Below are 15578 nucleotides of genomic sequence, written 5' to 3'. Positions count from 1 at the left end.
GTAAAATTATGTATCATACCTGATAATTTTCTTTCCATTAATCATAGCTGATCAATCCATAGACTGGTGGGTTGTGTCCATCTACCAGCAGGTGGAGATAGAGAGCAATCCTTTTGCCTCCCTATATGTGGTCATGTGCTGCCGGAAACTCCTCAGTATGTCGATATCCAAGCTCCATCCGCAGGACTCAGCACTTAGAGAATTACACCCACAAAGGGACACTCTGCCCAGCTCACCACCGCTGAAACGGGGGAGGGGAATTAACCCAGTTCATCCCCACACAAGTGGGGGAGGGGAATCCGTCCAGCTCATCCCCGCGGAGCGGGGGAAGGACACCACACCCGCCGATGCAGGGGGATCTGGCTTATCCTGCAACCGCAACCGCGGGAGGAGCTGACTGACCCTAACACCGCCGAAGCGGGAGGGGTACAAAGCTGCCCTACAGCCGCACGAAGCGGGAGGGAGCGCCGGCAGAATTTAAGTCTCAATCCAACCCCGTAAAATGGAGGGGAGAGGAATGCAGCAGCTCACTGTAACACAAATTCGTCTCAACTCTTGAAGAATTCATTGAAAAACTTGAACACGAAGTCCTCCTGAACAGGAACTGAAGACTAAACTTGAACCTGAAATGCAACCAGAATAAAAACAGTACAGATATCTGGGAGGGGCTATGGATTGATCAGCTATGATAAATGGAAAGAAAATTATCAGGTATGATACATAATTTTACCTTCCATATCATCATGCTGATCAATCCATAGACTGGTGGGATGTACCGAAGCAGTACTCACCCAGGGCGGGACATTGAAATCCCTGACCGCAACACTGAAGCTCCAAACCAGGCCTCCGCCCGAGCAGCCACAGTCAAGCGGTAATGCCTAGAGAAGGTATGGGCCGATGCTCAAGTTGCCGCCTTGCAAATCTCTTCCAAGGAGACGGACCCGGCCTCTGCCATCGAGGCCGCCTGAGCTCTAGTGGAGTGAGCCTTCAGCTGGATAGGCGGCACCTTCCCCGCGGCCACATAAGCCGCTACAATGGTTTCCTTGACCCATCTTGCCAATGTAGGCTTAGCAGCCTGCAGACCCTTACGAGGACCTGCAAACAGGACAAACAGATGATCCGATTTCCGGAAATCATTGGTCACTTCCAAGTATCTGATGATGACTCGTCTCACATCCAGATATTTGAGAGCAGAGTATTCCTCTGGGTAGTCCTCCCTACGAAAGGAAGGGAGACAAAGCTGCTGATTCAAATGGAAGCGAGAAACAATCTTGGGCAGGAAGGAAGGCACTGTGCGAATAGTCACTCCTGCCTCACTGACCTGCAGAAAAGGCTCTCTACATGAGAGCGTCTGGAGCTCGGAAACTCTTCTGGCTGAAGTGATAGCCACCAAAAAGACTGCTTTCAACGTCAGGTCTTTCAGAGATGCCCTCGACAAGGGTTCAAAAGGCAGCTTCTGCAAGGCTCTTAGCACCAGGTTGAGATTCCACGCAGGCACCACTGAGTGCAGAGGAGGGCGCAGGTGATTAACTCCCTTGAGAAAGCGCACCACATCTGGCTGCGAAGCCAGGGAAGCACCCTTCAGGCGGCCCCTGAAGCAAGCCAGAGCCGCTACCTGGACTTTAAGGGAACTGAGCGACAGGCCTTTCTCCAGACCTTCTTGCAGGAATGCCAACACTGAAGAAATTGGAGCAGTGAAGGGAGAAAGTGAGCCTGCTTCACACCACGCTGCAAAGGTACGCCAAACCCTGGCGTAAGCAGTAGAAGTAGAGCGCTTCCTCGCTCTCAGCATAGTGGCGATGACCTTGTCTGAGAAGCCCTTCTTTCTCAGATGCTGCCGCTCAATAGCCAGGCCATAAGACCAAAGGGGGAGGGATCCTCCATCACCACGGGACCCTGATGTAACAGGCCCTGCTCCACTGGCAGCCGCAGAGGATCGTCGACTGAGAGCCTGATCAAGTCCGCAAACCAGGGACGTCTGGGCCAGTCCGGACCCACCAGGATTATCCGGCCCGGATGCTTTGCCACCCGGTCTAGCACCCTGCCCAACATGGGCCAGGGCGGGAACACATAGAGAAGCTCTTGTGTCGGCCACTGTTGGAGAAGAGCATCTACTCCCAGGGATCGAGGGTCCCGTCCTCTGCTGAAAAAGCGCGGCACTTGGCAATTGGCCGATGACGCCATCAGATCTAGGCTCGGCTGGCCCCAGCGCTTCGTGATGTCCAAGAATGCCTGAGCAGATAGCTGCCACTCTCCGGGCTCCAAGGTATGGCGACTGAGAAAGTCCGCCTTGACATTCATGATTCCGGCAATGTGGGCCGCTGACAACTGTTCCAGGTTCGCTTCCGCCCACTGGCATAGATTCATGGCCTCCTTGGCTGGAGGGGCGCTCTTGGTACCTCCCTGGCGGTTGACATAGGCCACAGCCGTGGCATTGTCCGACAGGACCCGTACTGGCTTCAACGCCCGTACCGGGATGAACTCCAAAAGCGCCAACCGAATGGCTCTGAGTTCCAGGAGGTTGATAGACCACTTTGCCTCTGCAGGAGACCAGAGCCCCTGCGCTGTCCTTCCCAAGCAGTGGGCTCCCCAGCCCGACAAAGAGGCGTCCGTCGTGACGACAATCCACTCCGGGGTCACCAGAGGCATTCCTGCAGACAACTTGTCTGTCTGCATCCACCAGCTCAGCGCCTTGTGCACTGCTGGGTCCAAGGGAAGGCGCACAGCATAATCCTCCGACATCGGAGTCCAGCGCTGCAGCAGAGAGTGTTGTAGTGGTCTCATATGAGCCCTGGCCCAGGGCACTACTTCCATCGTAGCCGTCATAGAGCCCAACAGCTGCACATAGTCCCAAGCCCGAAGAGGAGAGGCTACTAGGAACTGGTTCACCTGAGCCTGAAGCTTGACAATCCGATTGTCTGGCAGGAACACTCTGCCCACTTGGGTGTCGAATCGAACTCCCAGATACTCCAGGGACTGAGTCGGGCGCAGCTGGCTCTTCTCCCAGTTGATGATCCACCCCAGGGAGCTCAAAAGAGCAACCACCCGGTCCACAGCTTTGCCGCACTCTGCATAAGAGGGGGCTCGGATCAACCAGTCGTCCAGATAAGGATGGACTTGTACTCATTCCTTTCGCAGGAAGGCCGCGATGACCACCATTGCTTTGGAGAAGGTCCGCGGAGCAGTAGCCAACCCGAAAGGACTGCAAAACGCAGAAAGCGTTGATGAGGAGGCCAGATGGGAATATGCAGGTACGCTTCCTTGATGTCCAAGGAAGCCAAGAACTCTCCTGCCTTCACTGCCGCTATAACAGAGCGGAGAGTCTCCATGCGAAAGTGCCGCACTTTCAAGGCCCGACTGACCCCTTTGAGGTCGAGGATAGGCCGGACAGAACCTCCTTTCTTTGGTACCACAAAGTAAATGGAGTAACGTCCCTTGCCAATCTGATTTTCTGGCACTGGAACGACCGCACCCAGGCGGATCAGGTTGTCCAAGGTCTGCTGCACTGCCACAGCTTTGACCGGAGACTTGCAGGGAGAGAGTACAAACCCGTCTCTTAAGGGTCGGCAGAACTCTAACTTGTAGCCGTCTCTGATGACTTCCAGCACCCAAGCGTCTGAAGTTACTTTGGTCCACTTGCCCAGAAACGAGGACTGGCGTCCTCCAATCTGCACTGGGCCATGGACCAGGACCCCGTCATTGGGTACGAGACCCTGGGGGAGGACCAGAGGGCGTACCTCCGGGACGGCGGTCTCTGCGAAAGGAATGCTGCTTGGGGGAGAAGTTCCTTTTGAAGGAAGAGGGGGCAGAGGAGCCCGACTTGCCCGGGCGGTACCGACGGGCTTCCTGAAACCGTCCTCTGGAGATACCGGGGCGAGCACTGGCCCGAGCCCTGACCTCTGGTAACCTCTTGCCCTTAGACGTGCCGAGATCGGTCACGATTTTGTCCAGCTCGACCCCAAAGAGCAGCTTGCCTTTAAAAGGCAACTTAGCCAGGCGGGACTTAGAGGCGTGGTCCGCAGACCAATGTTTCAGCCAAAGCCAGCGCCGCGCAGAGACTGTCTGAGCCATACCTTTAGCCGAGGCTCTCAAGACATCATACAGTAAGTCTGCCAAATAAGCCAAGCCCGATTCCAGGGCCGGCCAGTCAGCCCTCAAGGAAGGATCCGAGGGGGAAGCCCGCTGCACCATCGTCAGGCACGCTCTGGCCACATAGGAGCCGCAAACTGAGGCCTGCACACTTAAGGCAGCCGCCTCGAAGGACGACCTTAAAGCCGCTTCCAATCTTCTGTCTTGGGCGTCCTTTAGGGCCGTGCCACCTTCCACCGGCAACGCTGTTTTCTTAGTCACCGCAGTGATTAAAGAATCCACGGTAGGCCAAATAAAGGCCTCACGTTCACTTTCAGGCAAAGGATAGAGGCGGGACATAGCCCTAGCCACTTTGAGGCTTGCTTCCGGGACATCCCATTGAGCCGAAATTAAGGTGTGCATGGCATCATGCACGTGGAAGGTTCTAGGCGGGCGCTTCGTCCCCAGCATAATGGCAGAGCCAACAGGGGCTGAGGGAGAGACTTCCTCTGGCGAGGAAATCTTCAAAATGCACATGGCCTGCAGTAACAGGTTGGGCAAATCCTCTGAGCGAAAGATCCGCGCTGCAGAGGGGTCATCCGCTCCATCCGAGCGGGAATCAGTCTCCTCCAAGGAATCCCCAAAGGACCGTTGGGAGAACTCAGATACGCTGCCCTCATCTACATCAGAGGAAACAGCGTCCTCTAAGGCCTGGGAATCCACCCGAGGGCGTTTACTTCCGGGGGCCTCAACCCCGTTATCGGACAAGGGAGAAGGGGCAGCGTTTTGCATAAGGAAGGCCTGATGCAGCAGCAAAATAAACTCGGGGGAGAAACCCCCCAGACTGTGTATTTCAGCAGCCTGGGCCACAGCCCTAGACGCACCCTCAACCGGCGCTCGCAAGAGCGGGGGAGCAACCTGCTGCGCATCCAAGATGGCGTCCGGCGCGACACTCCGCGAAGGAGCCGCGCGGGAAGAACGGCGCTTAACTTTAGCCGCTTTTTTGCCGTCGCCCAAATCAAGGGCGGCCATGGCATGAACGTCTCCCAGCTCAAGGGCGGCCCAAGAAGAAGCTGTCCGAGCAGAGTGGCCGGCCAAGATGGCGGAGGCGAGCAGCGGGGGATGGGCGTTTATGGCGGGAAAAACCGCCGCGCTGGAGGAAGACCCGGGACATTGACCGGCCTCCAAACTGACACCCAACAAGGGCGAATCAGACTTTAAAACCCCCGTATCCCCGCTAGAAGCGCACACGCGGTCCGGGGAGCAATTCTTCGCGCCCTCGCCCTCCGACGCCATAGGCCACGTGGAGATCAATCGGGGAACCCCCTGCCCGCTATAAAAAGGTAAAAATTACCTGCTTCTCGCTCCGAGCTGTAACGACCTGGTGTCCCAGTGAGTAGCTGCAATAAACGTTTAAATAAACGTCGAAATAAACGCCCTTAAGGACGTCCAAAATTTTTTTTTTTTAAACGGAGCCAGCGGGAGGGGGGAGAAAAGGAGGGACCTGGCGCCACCAGGTTTGCACTTGCTCAAGAAGAGCCCTCAACCCCAGGCACTCAACAAAACCTAAAAATTAGGCTTGGAGGCCTAGCCAGAGCTGCTGCTGTGTGTGACCACCACCTGCTGAGATAGAGAACATACTGGGGAGTTTCCGGCAGCACATGACCACATATAGGGAGGCAAAAGGATTGCTCTCTATCTCCACCTGCTGGTAGATGGACACAACCCACCAGTCTATGGATTGATCAGCATGATGATATGGAAACATCATTTTTCTGTTGTCACTGGATCACTCGGCAGCATTCAACCTCATTGACCATGACTTGCTTCTGATCCACCTTAGGGATATTGGTCTATCGATGGGTTTGTTTCTGACCTCTGTTCTCACTTCTACATCTACTTCAGCTGATATGCCTCCTTCGTGCGGGGTCCCCTCAAGATTCCATTCGCTCACCTCTTTTTTTAATATTTTTTTAAGCCCACTTGCCACATTGATCCATGATTTCAATATTAGGTTTTCCTTTTACTCTGATTATATTCATTTGATTTTTTATCCAACATCTCTAGCTGTCCCTGGTCTATCATTCTTTCAGTCATGCCTTAACAGCTCTTTCAGATTGGCTTGCTACTCACCAAATTTGTTCTAAATCTATCTAAAATCACTGCTTTTTAGACTCCTTTCTCAACCTTTTCTTCCAATACTTTTCAATATTACAATTTCAACAGTAGAATCATCCCACTACCTTGGAAATAACTCCCATCTCTCGTTTGACTACCAGATTAACCAGGTACTTAAACTGGTTATTTCTGGCTTCATTGCTTTTCTTGTATCAGAAATGTCTTCTATTTTCAGCCTTTTACACATTTTTAGTTCATGATTTCATCATTTCCTAACTGCATTACTGCAAATAAAGTTTACTGTGGTATTTCCTCCCTTCAAATACAGCATCTACAAATTCTTCAGTTCGCCTTTTGTGTAAAGATAAAAAAATTCAACTATGACTCCTCTATTCATGCAGCTCCATCAACTACCAATAAAATTCCAGGCTTGGTTTAAGATTCTCATCAATGCAGACAAGGTTCTTTACATGGGTTCTTTTTGCTTTCTTTCTTCTCTCACTATCCCATACAACACCCCTTGTCGTGCTCTTTGCTCATTAGATGCTTATCATTTAACCCTGCCTTCACTTAAAACTGCAAAATTATGAGACGACCAGGAATTCAGCCTACTTTTTCCTAGCTCCAAAATTATAGAACAATCTCCCAGCTATCTTCTGAACTTTCTTTACCCAAGTTTAAAGTTTTGCTCAAAACTCACTATTTCCAGCTTGCTTTTGGTTTCCTGTGTTGACGGGCTCTGTGGATTGATATATCAGTGGATTGTTATGTAACTCTCTCTCAATTATCCTACCGTGTGCATAAAAGACACCATCATACACAGCAATATTTGCATAAACCACACAATATTTGCATGAACCAGGCACATATAATGGGGCATACTGCATGGGAATTGCTATGTATACAGAATTATATTATCTTGCATTGGTTAAGAGTTCTCAGAATGTGATCAATTTTGTTAGAAGAAAAACATTTCTAAACACAATTAGCTAGCATTCCATCTCACCTAGTTATATCATACACCATAAGTGCTCCTGCAGCTCCTCTGTAGTAGCTTCGTGTTACTGCCCTAAACCTCTCTTGTCCTGCTGTGTCCCAGATTTGCAGTTTAATTTTTTGTCCACTAACTTCAATTATTCTTGTACCGAACTCGACACCAATTGTGTGAGGACAATCAGCCATAACTGTAAGAGAAAAAAATTCAATCATTAACTCCTCCCAATGAGTCCTCAATACAGTAGGGAAACTACAATCTGAAAATAGAATTCTGCACACAAGAAATTTATGCAAATAGTGGGAGAGAAAGGGTATACCTGTCAACTGTATAGTATGGCAGTATGATCCTGAAATTACAACCAGAAAGGGACAACTTCTTTTTCCCACCAAAATCTCAAGTTCATGCTGCTTGGTCAAGAAATTAAATGATAAAATGCTACTGTGATTAGGTCAATCATAGCACAGTACTAGCAAAGCAGAGCATACTTGTACACAATCAGAAAATCTGCTGAATATATTTATTTTAAACCCGAACAACCAGACATTTAAATAAAATGTTATTTATTTTGGCATCTTATTCCACTTAGTTACCCAGTACAAGCTGACTGACAACATGAAATTATGGTAAAATTAGGTCTTACCTGATAATTTTCTTTCCTTTAGCAACAGCAGATGAATCCAGGAACTGGTGGGTTGTGTCCATCTACCAGCAGGTGGAGATAGAGATAACAGAACTCTTGGGAGTAAAGCAGACGGCCAGCCCCTCTATCAGTTAGTATATGTTTTTTGAAAGTAGTAGAAGTAGGCAAATCAACTCAATAACGTTAACGTAAAACCCATCCTCACTATAATAAAAAAGAACCAACTAGAAAAGCTAACTATGGAACCGAAGCTGCAACAAAATCTATTCTTCTTTTTATTTATTTTTCATCTCTCACTGAATCTGCATTAGAGAAAAAAAAAAAAAAAAGAGAGAAGCGGGAAAAAATATAGTCAGCTACCGGGAGGGATACTGGATTCATCTGCTGTTGCTAAAGGAAAGAAAATTATCAGGTAAGACCTAATTTTACCTTCCTTGTCACAAACAGCAGACGAATCCAGGAACTGGTGGGATGTACCAAAGCCTACCCTAATAAGGGCGGGAAGCCGACATCCCCTGCACCAAGACCTGAGCCCCGAAACTCGCATCTTAAGTGGAGGCGACATCCAAGCGATAGTGTTTAACAAGAATATGCCGAGACGCCCAAGTAGCTGCTCGACAAATTTCATCCACATGAAGAGTAGAGGTTTCCACCCAGGCCGTCGCCTGTGCTCGAGTAGAATGAACTCGTAGAGCCAAGAGTGGCTCTTGACCTTGTGACAAATAAGCTGACGCAATAACCTCCTTAATCCATCGCACTATAGAGGCTTTGGAGGCCGCCTCACCTTTCCGCGGCCCCGAAAGGGCAAAGAGGCGGTCTGATTTCCGAAAATCATTGGTGCCCTGAAGGTAACGCAAAAGCACCCTTCGGACATCCAACAGCTGAAAGGATGCAAACTCTCTTGGAAAATCCTCTTTCCTAAACGATGAGAGAAGTCTGAGATGGAATTCTGAAACAACCTTTGGAAGAAAGTGGAAATGGGACTTGATATACCGCCTTTCTGAGGTTTTTGCAACTACATTCAAAGTGGTTTACATATATTCAGGTACTTATTTTGTACCAGGAGCAATGGAGGCTTAAGTGACTTGCCCAGAGTCACAAGGAGCTGCAGTGGGAATCGAACTCAGTTCCCTAGAATCAAAGTCCACTGCACTAACCACTAGGCTACTCCTCCCTTAGGAACCGTCCAAATCGAGACCCCCGAATCTGAAAACTGCAAAAAGGGATCTCTAGAAGACAAGGCCTGCAGTTCGGAATGCGCCGAGCTGAGGAAATTGCCACCAAAATCGCCATCAAAGACAGCTTTACACGTAAGGTCCTTATCCGTTGCCTTTTGTAAAGGTTCAATGGGAGGCGCCTGCAATGCACTGAGAACCAGGTTAAGCCGCCAAGAAGGCCGCCGAAGAGGCGGACACAGATGAAGGACTCCTCGTAAAGAACGTCCAGGTGAGCTGCTAAGGAGAATCCGGCTACTCGACCCCGAAAGCAAGCTAGAGCTGCTATTTGCACTCACAGAGAGTTATATGCGAGACCCTTAGAAGGACTTCCTGGAGGAAATCCAATATCACTGAAATCGAAGCCAGAAAGGGAAAACCGGTCTTCTGCTCACACCACGAAGAAAAGATTTTCCATACACGGGCATAAGCGTACGAAATGGACCGTTTCCGTGCTTGTACAAGCATGGTAATCACAGGTTCCGAAAACCCTTTATTTCTCAATCGGTTCCTTTCAATAGCCAGGCCGCAAGAGCAAAGCGGGAGGGATTTTCCATCTGAACAGGGCACTGGCACAGTAGATCCGGAGTTACCGGAAGTTGCAGTGGAGTGTCGAGCAGTAAGTGAACAAGGTCTGCATACCACAGCCGGGCCCAGTCTGAAGCCAACAGGACCACGAGCCCGCGATGACGACTGATGCGATGAACAACTCTTCCTATCAGAGGCCAAGGAGGAAACACAGAGTAGTCCCTGCTTTGGCCACGGCTGCAGAAGGGCATCGATTCCTGCAGACTCGGGCTATCTTTTCCGGGAAAAGAATCTGGGCACCTTGGCCATGAGGTCCATCACTGGAGTTCCCCAATGACGACAAATCAGTCTGAATGCGGCCGCCGCAAGCACCCACTCCGCCGCATTCAACAGAGTTCGACTGAGAAAATCCGCCTGGACATTGGACTGGCCTGCAATGTGAGCCGCTGATAGGCAAAGAACATGAGTTTCCGCCCACGCCATGAGACAAGATGCCTCCACCGCTAGACATATGCTGCGAGTCCCTCCTTGCCAATTGATGTAAGCTACCGTTGTCGAATTGTCTGACAACACCTGAACAGGTCTCCATTGTAGGAGATCCTGAAAATCAGCCAAGGCATTCACCACCGCTCTCAACTCCAAACGATTTATGGACCACGCCACCTTGAGAGGGGTCCAAGTCCCCTGAGTCACTCTGTGCAGACAATGAGCCAGACTGGCATCTGTCATGACCACCACCCAATTCAGGGAGGCTAACGGCATGCCCTTCTGCAACGTGGTCAGGCAGATCCACCAAGACATGCTGCCCCTGGCCGCATCTGTCCAGGGCAGATGGCGATGATAGTCCAGAGACATTGGAGAAACTGCAGAGGTCGCATGTGAGCCCTCGTTCACGGCACCACTTCTAGGGTAGCCGCCATAGACCCCAGGACTTTTGGACAAAGTCCCAAACCCGGGGGCGAGGCATCTGTAGCAAGGCGTGCACCTGTGCCACCAGTTTTACTCTCCGGCCATTGGGAAGGAAGACCTTCCCTATCTTCGTGTCGAAACGTACACCCAGGTATTCCAAGGTCTGAGTCGGACACAGTTGACTCTTGTCCACGTTGATAATCCATCCCAACGACTTAAGAAGAGAGATCACTCTGGAGGTGGCAATCTGACTCTCCTGTGGAGAGGAGGCCTGAATCAACCAGTTGTCGAGGTAAGGATGAACTCAAATTCCCTCCTTCCGCAAGAAGGCTGCCACCACCACCATGACCTTTGAAAAGGTGCATGGCGCCATGGCCAGGCCAAAGGGGAGAGCTCGAAACTGGAAGTAACGACCTAAAATCGCAAACCTGAGGAACCTCTGATGCGGTTGCCAAATTGGAATGTGAAGGTAAGCTTCTTTGAGGTCTAGTGCCGTCAAGAACTCTACTGACTGAATCGCTGACATAACGGCTCGTAATGTCTCCATGCGAAAATGACGAACTCGCAGAAACTTGTTCATGACCCTTAAATCGAGAACCGGGCGAAAGGTACCACCTTTCTTTGGTACTACAAAGTAAATGGAATAGTGGCCTTTGCGCAATTCGGGAGGAGAGATGGGCACTATGGCTCCCAGCCTTAGAAGTTCTTGTAACGTGGCTAGAACCGCTACCCGCTTTGACTGAGTTCCACATCGAGACTCCAGAAAAAAGTCTGTGACGGGTGCACTGAATTCCAGTTTGTATCCATCCTTCAGCACGTCTAGTACCCACTGGTTTGAAGTTACCTTGACCCACTCTGGGAGAAACAGAGAAAGGCGCCCCCTCCCCCCCATCTGCTGCACCCCAGACTGGGCCAGCGCCTCATCATTGTGAGTTGCGAGGAGCAGCTCCCCATCGACCGGGGGCTCCCACAGCTCGCTTTTCATTGCGAAAGGAAGATCCTTACTAGAAACAGGGACGCTGAAAGGAGCTAGAAGTTCGACCTGGGCAATATCGGCACACATCCCGAAAACAGGATTTAGCCAGTCCGTGTCTGGAAGCCGGCCTAGGCTTATCTTCAGGGAGATGCTGGGATTTGGAGTACCCCAAATCCTTAACAATTTTCTCCAAGTCTTCAGTGTTAAGTTTCCTGCTGTGTTTGTGTTACAGAGATAGTGAGGGCTTCTGCCCTCTCTCCCCTCCCCCCTCTGAGTCCTTCACTGTTACAGAGAGAGCGATTTGATTTCGTGCTTTGCTGTGTTTTCCTTCACTGTTTGTGTTACAGAGAGAGCGAGGACGGGGCAGACACTCATGGGGAAACCGGATATCTCTCCCCCTTCACACTTCCGGCTGGAGGCTTCATAGAACGTTGGTGTTGCCTTTTATATATAGAGATTAAAAAGCAGCGGTCCTAGCACAGACCCTTAAGGAACCCCACTAACTACCCTTCTCCCTTGTGAATACTGCCCATTTAACCCCACTCTCTGTTTCCTATCCTTCAACCAGCTTTTAATCCACAATAGGACATTTCCTCCTATCCCATGACCCTCCAATTTCCTCTGTAGCCTTTCATGAGGTACCTTGTCAAACACCTTTTGGAAATCCAGATACACAACATCAACCGGTTCCCCTTTGTCCACATGTTTGTTCACTCCTTCAAAGAATTGAAGTAAATTGGTCAGGCAAGATTTCCCCACACAAAAGCAATGCTGACTCGGTCTCAGTAATCCATGTCCTCGGATGTGCTCTGTAATTTTGTTTTTAATAATAGCCTCTCATTTTCCCCGGTACTGACGTCAGACTCACCGGTCTATAATTTCCCGGATCTCCCCTGGAGCCTTTTTTAAAAATCAGTGTTACATTGGCCACCCTCCAATCTTCCGGTTCCACGCTCAATTTTAAGGATAAGTTGCATATCACTAGCAGTAGCTCCGCAAGCTCATTTTTCAGTTCTATTAGTACTCTAGGATGAATACCATCCGGTCCAGGAGATTTGCTACTCTTCAGTTTGCTGAACTGCCCCATTACGTCCTCCAGGTTTACCGTGAAGTCAGTAAGTTTCTCCGACTCGTCCGCTTGAAATACCATTTCCGACACCGGTATACCACCCAAATCTTCCTCGGTGAAGACCGAAGCAAAGAATTCATTCAGCCTCTCCACGTCTTTGTCTTCCTTGATCGCCCCTTTTACCCCTCGGTCATCCAGTGGCCCAACCGATTCTTTTGCCAGCTTCCTGCTTTTAATATACTGAAAAAAAATTTTAATATGTTTTTTTGCCTCTAATGCTATCTTTTTTTCATAATCCCTCTTGGCCTTCTTTATCTGCGCCTTGCATTTGCATTGACACTCCTTATGCTGCTTCTTGTTATTTTCAGATGGTTCCTTCTTCCATTTTCTGAAGGCGTTTCTTTTAGTCCTAATAGCTTTTTTCACCTCACTTTTCAACCAGGCCGGCTGTCTTTTGGACTTCCGTCTTTCTTTTCTAACTCGCGGGATATGTATGGACTGAGCCTCCAGGATGGTATTTTTGAACAGCGTCCACGCCTGTTGTACAGTTTTTACTCTCTCAGTTGCTCCCCTAAGTTTTTTTTTTTTTTTAACGTTCTCCTCATTTTATCATAGTCTCCTTTTTTAAAGTTAAACGCTAACGTATTTGACTTTCTGTGTACAGTTACTTCAAGGTCGATATCAAAACTGATCATATTATGATCACTGTTATCAAGCGGCCCCAGTACCATAATGTCCCTCACCAGATCATGCGACGAGGGACCAAGTCTAGAATTTTTCCTTCTCTCGTCGGCTCCTGCACCAGCTGCTCCATAAAGCTGTCCTTGATTTCATCAAGGAATTGTACCTCTGTAGCGTGTTCCGATGTTACATTTACCCAGTCTATATTTGGATAATTGAAGTCACCCATTATCATCACATTTCCCATTTTGTTCGCGTCTCTGATTTCTTTTATCATTTCTGCGTCTACCTGCTCGTCCTGGCGAGGCGGACGGTAGTACACTCCTATCACCGTTTTTTTCCCTTTTATACATGGAATTTCAACCCACAATGATTCAAAGGTGTGACTTGTGTCCTGCTGAATTTGTAATCTACCTGAGTCAAGGCTCTCGTTAATATACAATGATACCTCTCCACAAGTCCGGTCCACCCTATCACTACGATATACTTTGTACCCCGGTATGACAGTGTCCCACTGGTTATCCTCCTTCCAACAGGTCTCAGTAATGCCTAATATATCCAATTTTTCATTTAGTGCAATATATTCCAACTCTCCCATCTTATTTCTTAGACTCCTAGCACTTGCATATAGACATTTCAGAGTATGTTTGTTGTTCCTATTTGCTTAGTTCTGAGGAGAAGCGAACAGATCTATTGCTGGGGCCCTCCACTGCTAGAATATTTGACAAACCACAGGCACGCTGAGAGATAGTCTATGAGGCTGAAGGAGACTGCCACAGCATTCTGTTTGCTGGCTAGGTAAAACAGCTCTTACAGAAATGTTTCAAGAAGTTGCTCAAGTCCCTATCTGGATTGCTCGTCAACAGAAGTGGTTAAGAACCTGTTCCTCCTTGTTTGTTCAGGTAATACATCACAACCTGATTGTCTATGCAAACGAGTATTATCCAATCAAGAATGTGGTCTTGGAAAGTTCAGAGGATGTTTCAGACTCTTCCCGTTTATCAAACAGAACGCCTGGTTTGAAACTCACTATAACATCCATGTTTTTTTGAGGTGCCTGACCTGCTACTCTTGAAAGAGAAAACCCCCACTTCTACAAAATACACAGCACCAACAGTTTAACATCTAATGTGCTACACGCTATAACGTCCAAGTGTATAGCAGAGGTAGTAACTACACTTCACACACTAGACTATAAAATAAAGTAAATGAAAATCAAAGGGAAGGGAAAAGGAGAACATTTTTGGATTCGGCTCATACCTTCAGTTGAAGCACAAGGCAAGTTACATTCAGGTGCAATAGGTATTTTCCTGTCCCCAGAAAGCTTAGAATCTAAGGGATCCTTTTACTAAGCTGCACTAAGAAATGGGCTTAGCAAGTCTTTACACAAGCCTTTCCCAAGCACTAAGCCAATTTCTAGCCTGACCAAAGAGGGCCTTTTTGTATTTGCTTTATTAATGGCTGTGCATTAACATTAGCATCAGCACGAAGCCATTTAAAAACGTTAACACAGGAGCACTTACTGAATCTTAAGTGATGGATGTGCATATGCTAGCTGATTAGCATATTTACACCCATTCCCTGCTCCTGACACCTCCCCTCCCCCCAAGGAAAAAAAAAGTTACTGTGTGCAGATGCCAAAATTAACATAGAACACTTTAGTGCTTCCCGTGTTAGGCTATTTTTTTTTCTGCTGCATTAAGTGTGTGTTAGCGCTTAATGCAGCTTAGTAAAAGGGTCCCCGAGTTTTTATCTGGGGCTTTGCAGGCTGGAGGAAGGCAATGCAATGCAAAATGGGACAGTTTAAAGGAACTGGTAGTGAATGTGCCCAACGTGTTGAAAAGACAAACACACATAATGATCAAATATCTTTTTTAGCCTATGCTGTACAGAATTACACAGCCAGAGGACCAAAAAAGTGAAATACAGCAAGGTAAAATTTGTCTTACCTGATAATTTTCTTTCCATTAGTCCTTCAGATCAATCCAGAGACTTGTGGGTTATGCCCCTCCTCCAGCAGGTTAGAGAGAACACAGAAGTTTGGCTCTATTGAGCATGTGCAGCCATCCTCTCTTCAGTATACACGATACCAAAGCTGTAGGACATTAAAGTATAACCATAAACCAGTCTCCTGCCTCTGCAAAAGCAGCATAATTTAGGAGAATTCTCCAAGCTGCCATAAAGTACAACATGTAACTGCAACTTACATAAACTATCTTGATTGGAACGTGAACGTGAACAGAACCGACTGAAACATACTGAGTATAGCCGCCGTTACGAAAACGAATCCCAGGGAGGGCCTCTGGATTGATCTGAAGGACTATTGGAAAGAAAATTATCAAGACAGACATAATTTTACCTTCCATAGCGTCCTCTGA

The 15578-nt window shown here is 48.5% G+C and overlaps 1 protein-coding gene across 3 annotated transcripts in view; it reads right to left on the bottom strand.

Moving 5' to 3' along the window:
- RAB14 (RAB14, member RAS oncogene family) overlaps positions 1-15578 on the bottom strand; it is a 102164-nt gene that overhangs the window by 33404 nt on the left and 53182 nt on the right. For all 3 annotated transcript variants that reach the window (XM_030207566.1, XM_030207563.1, XM_030207565.1), the window contains one exon: positions 7193-7370. In XM_030207566.1, the coding sequence (XP_030063426.1) occupies positions 7193-7370 (178 nt within the window). The remainder of the gene's footprint in view (positions 1-7192; positions 7371-15578) is intronic.

The sequence above is a fragment of the Microcaecilia unicolor genome, chromosome 6 (genome assembly GCF_901765095.1).
Source record: "Microcaecilia unicolor chromosome 6, aMicUni1.1, whole genome shotgun sequence".
NCBI classification, from domain to species: Eukaryota; Metazoa; Chordata; class Amphibia; order Gymnophiona; family Siphonopidae; genus Microcaecilia; species Microcaecilia unicolor.
This window is presented reverse-complemented; position numbering and strand designations above follow the sequence as displayed.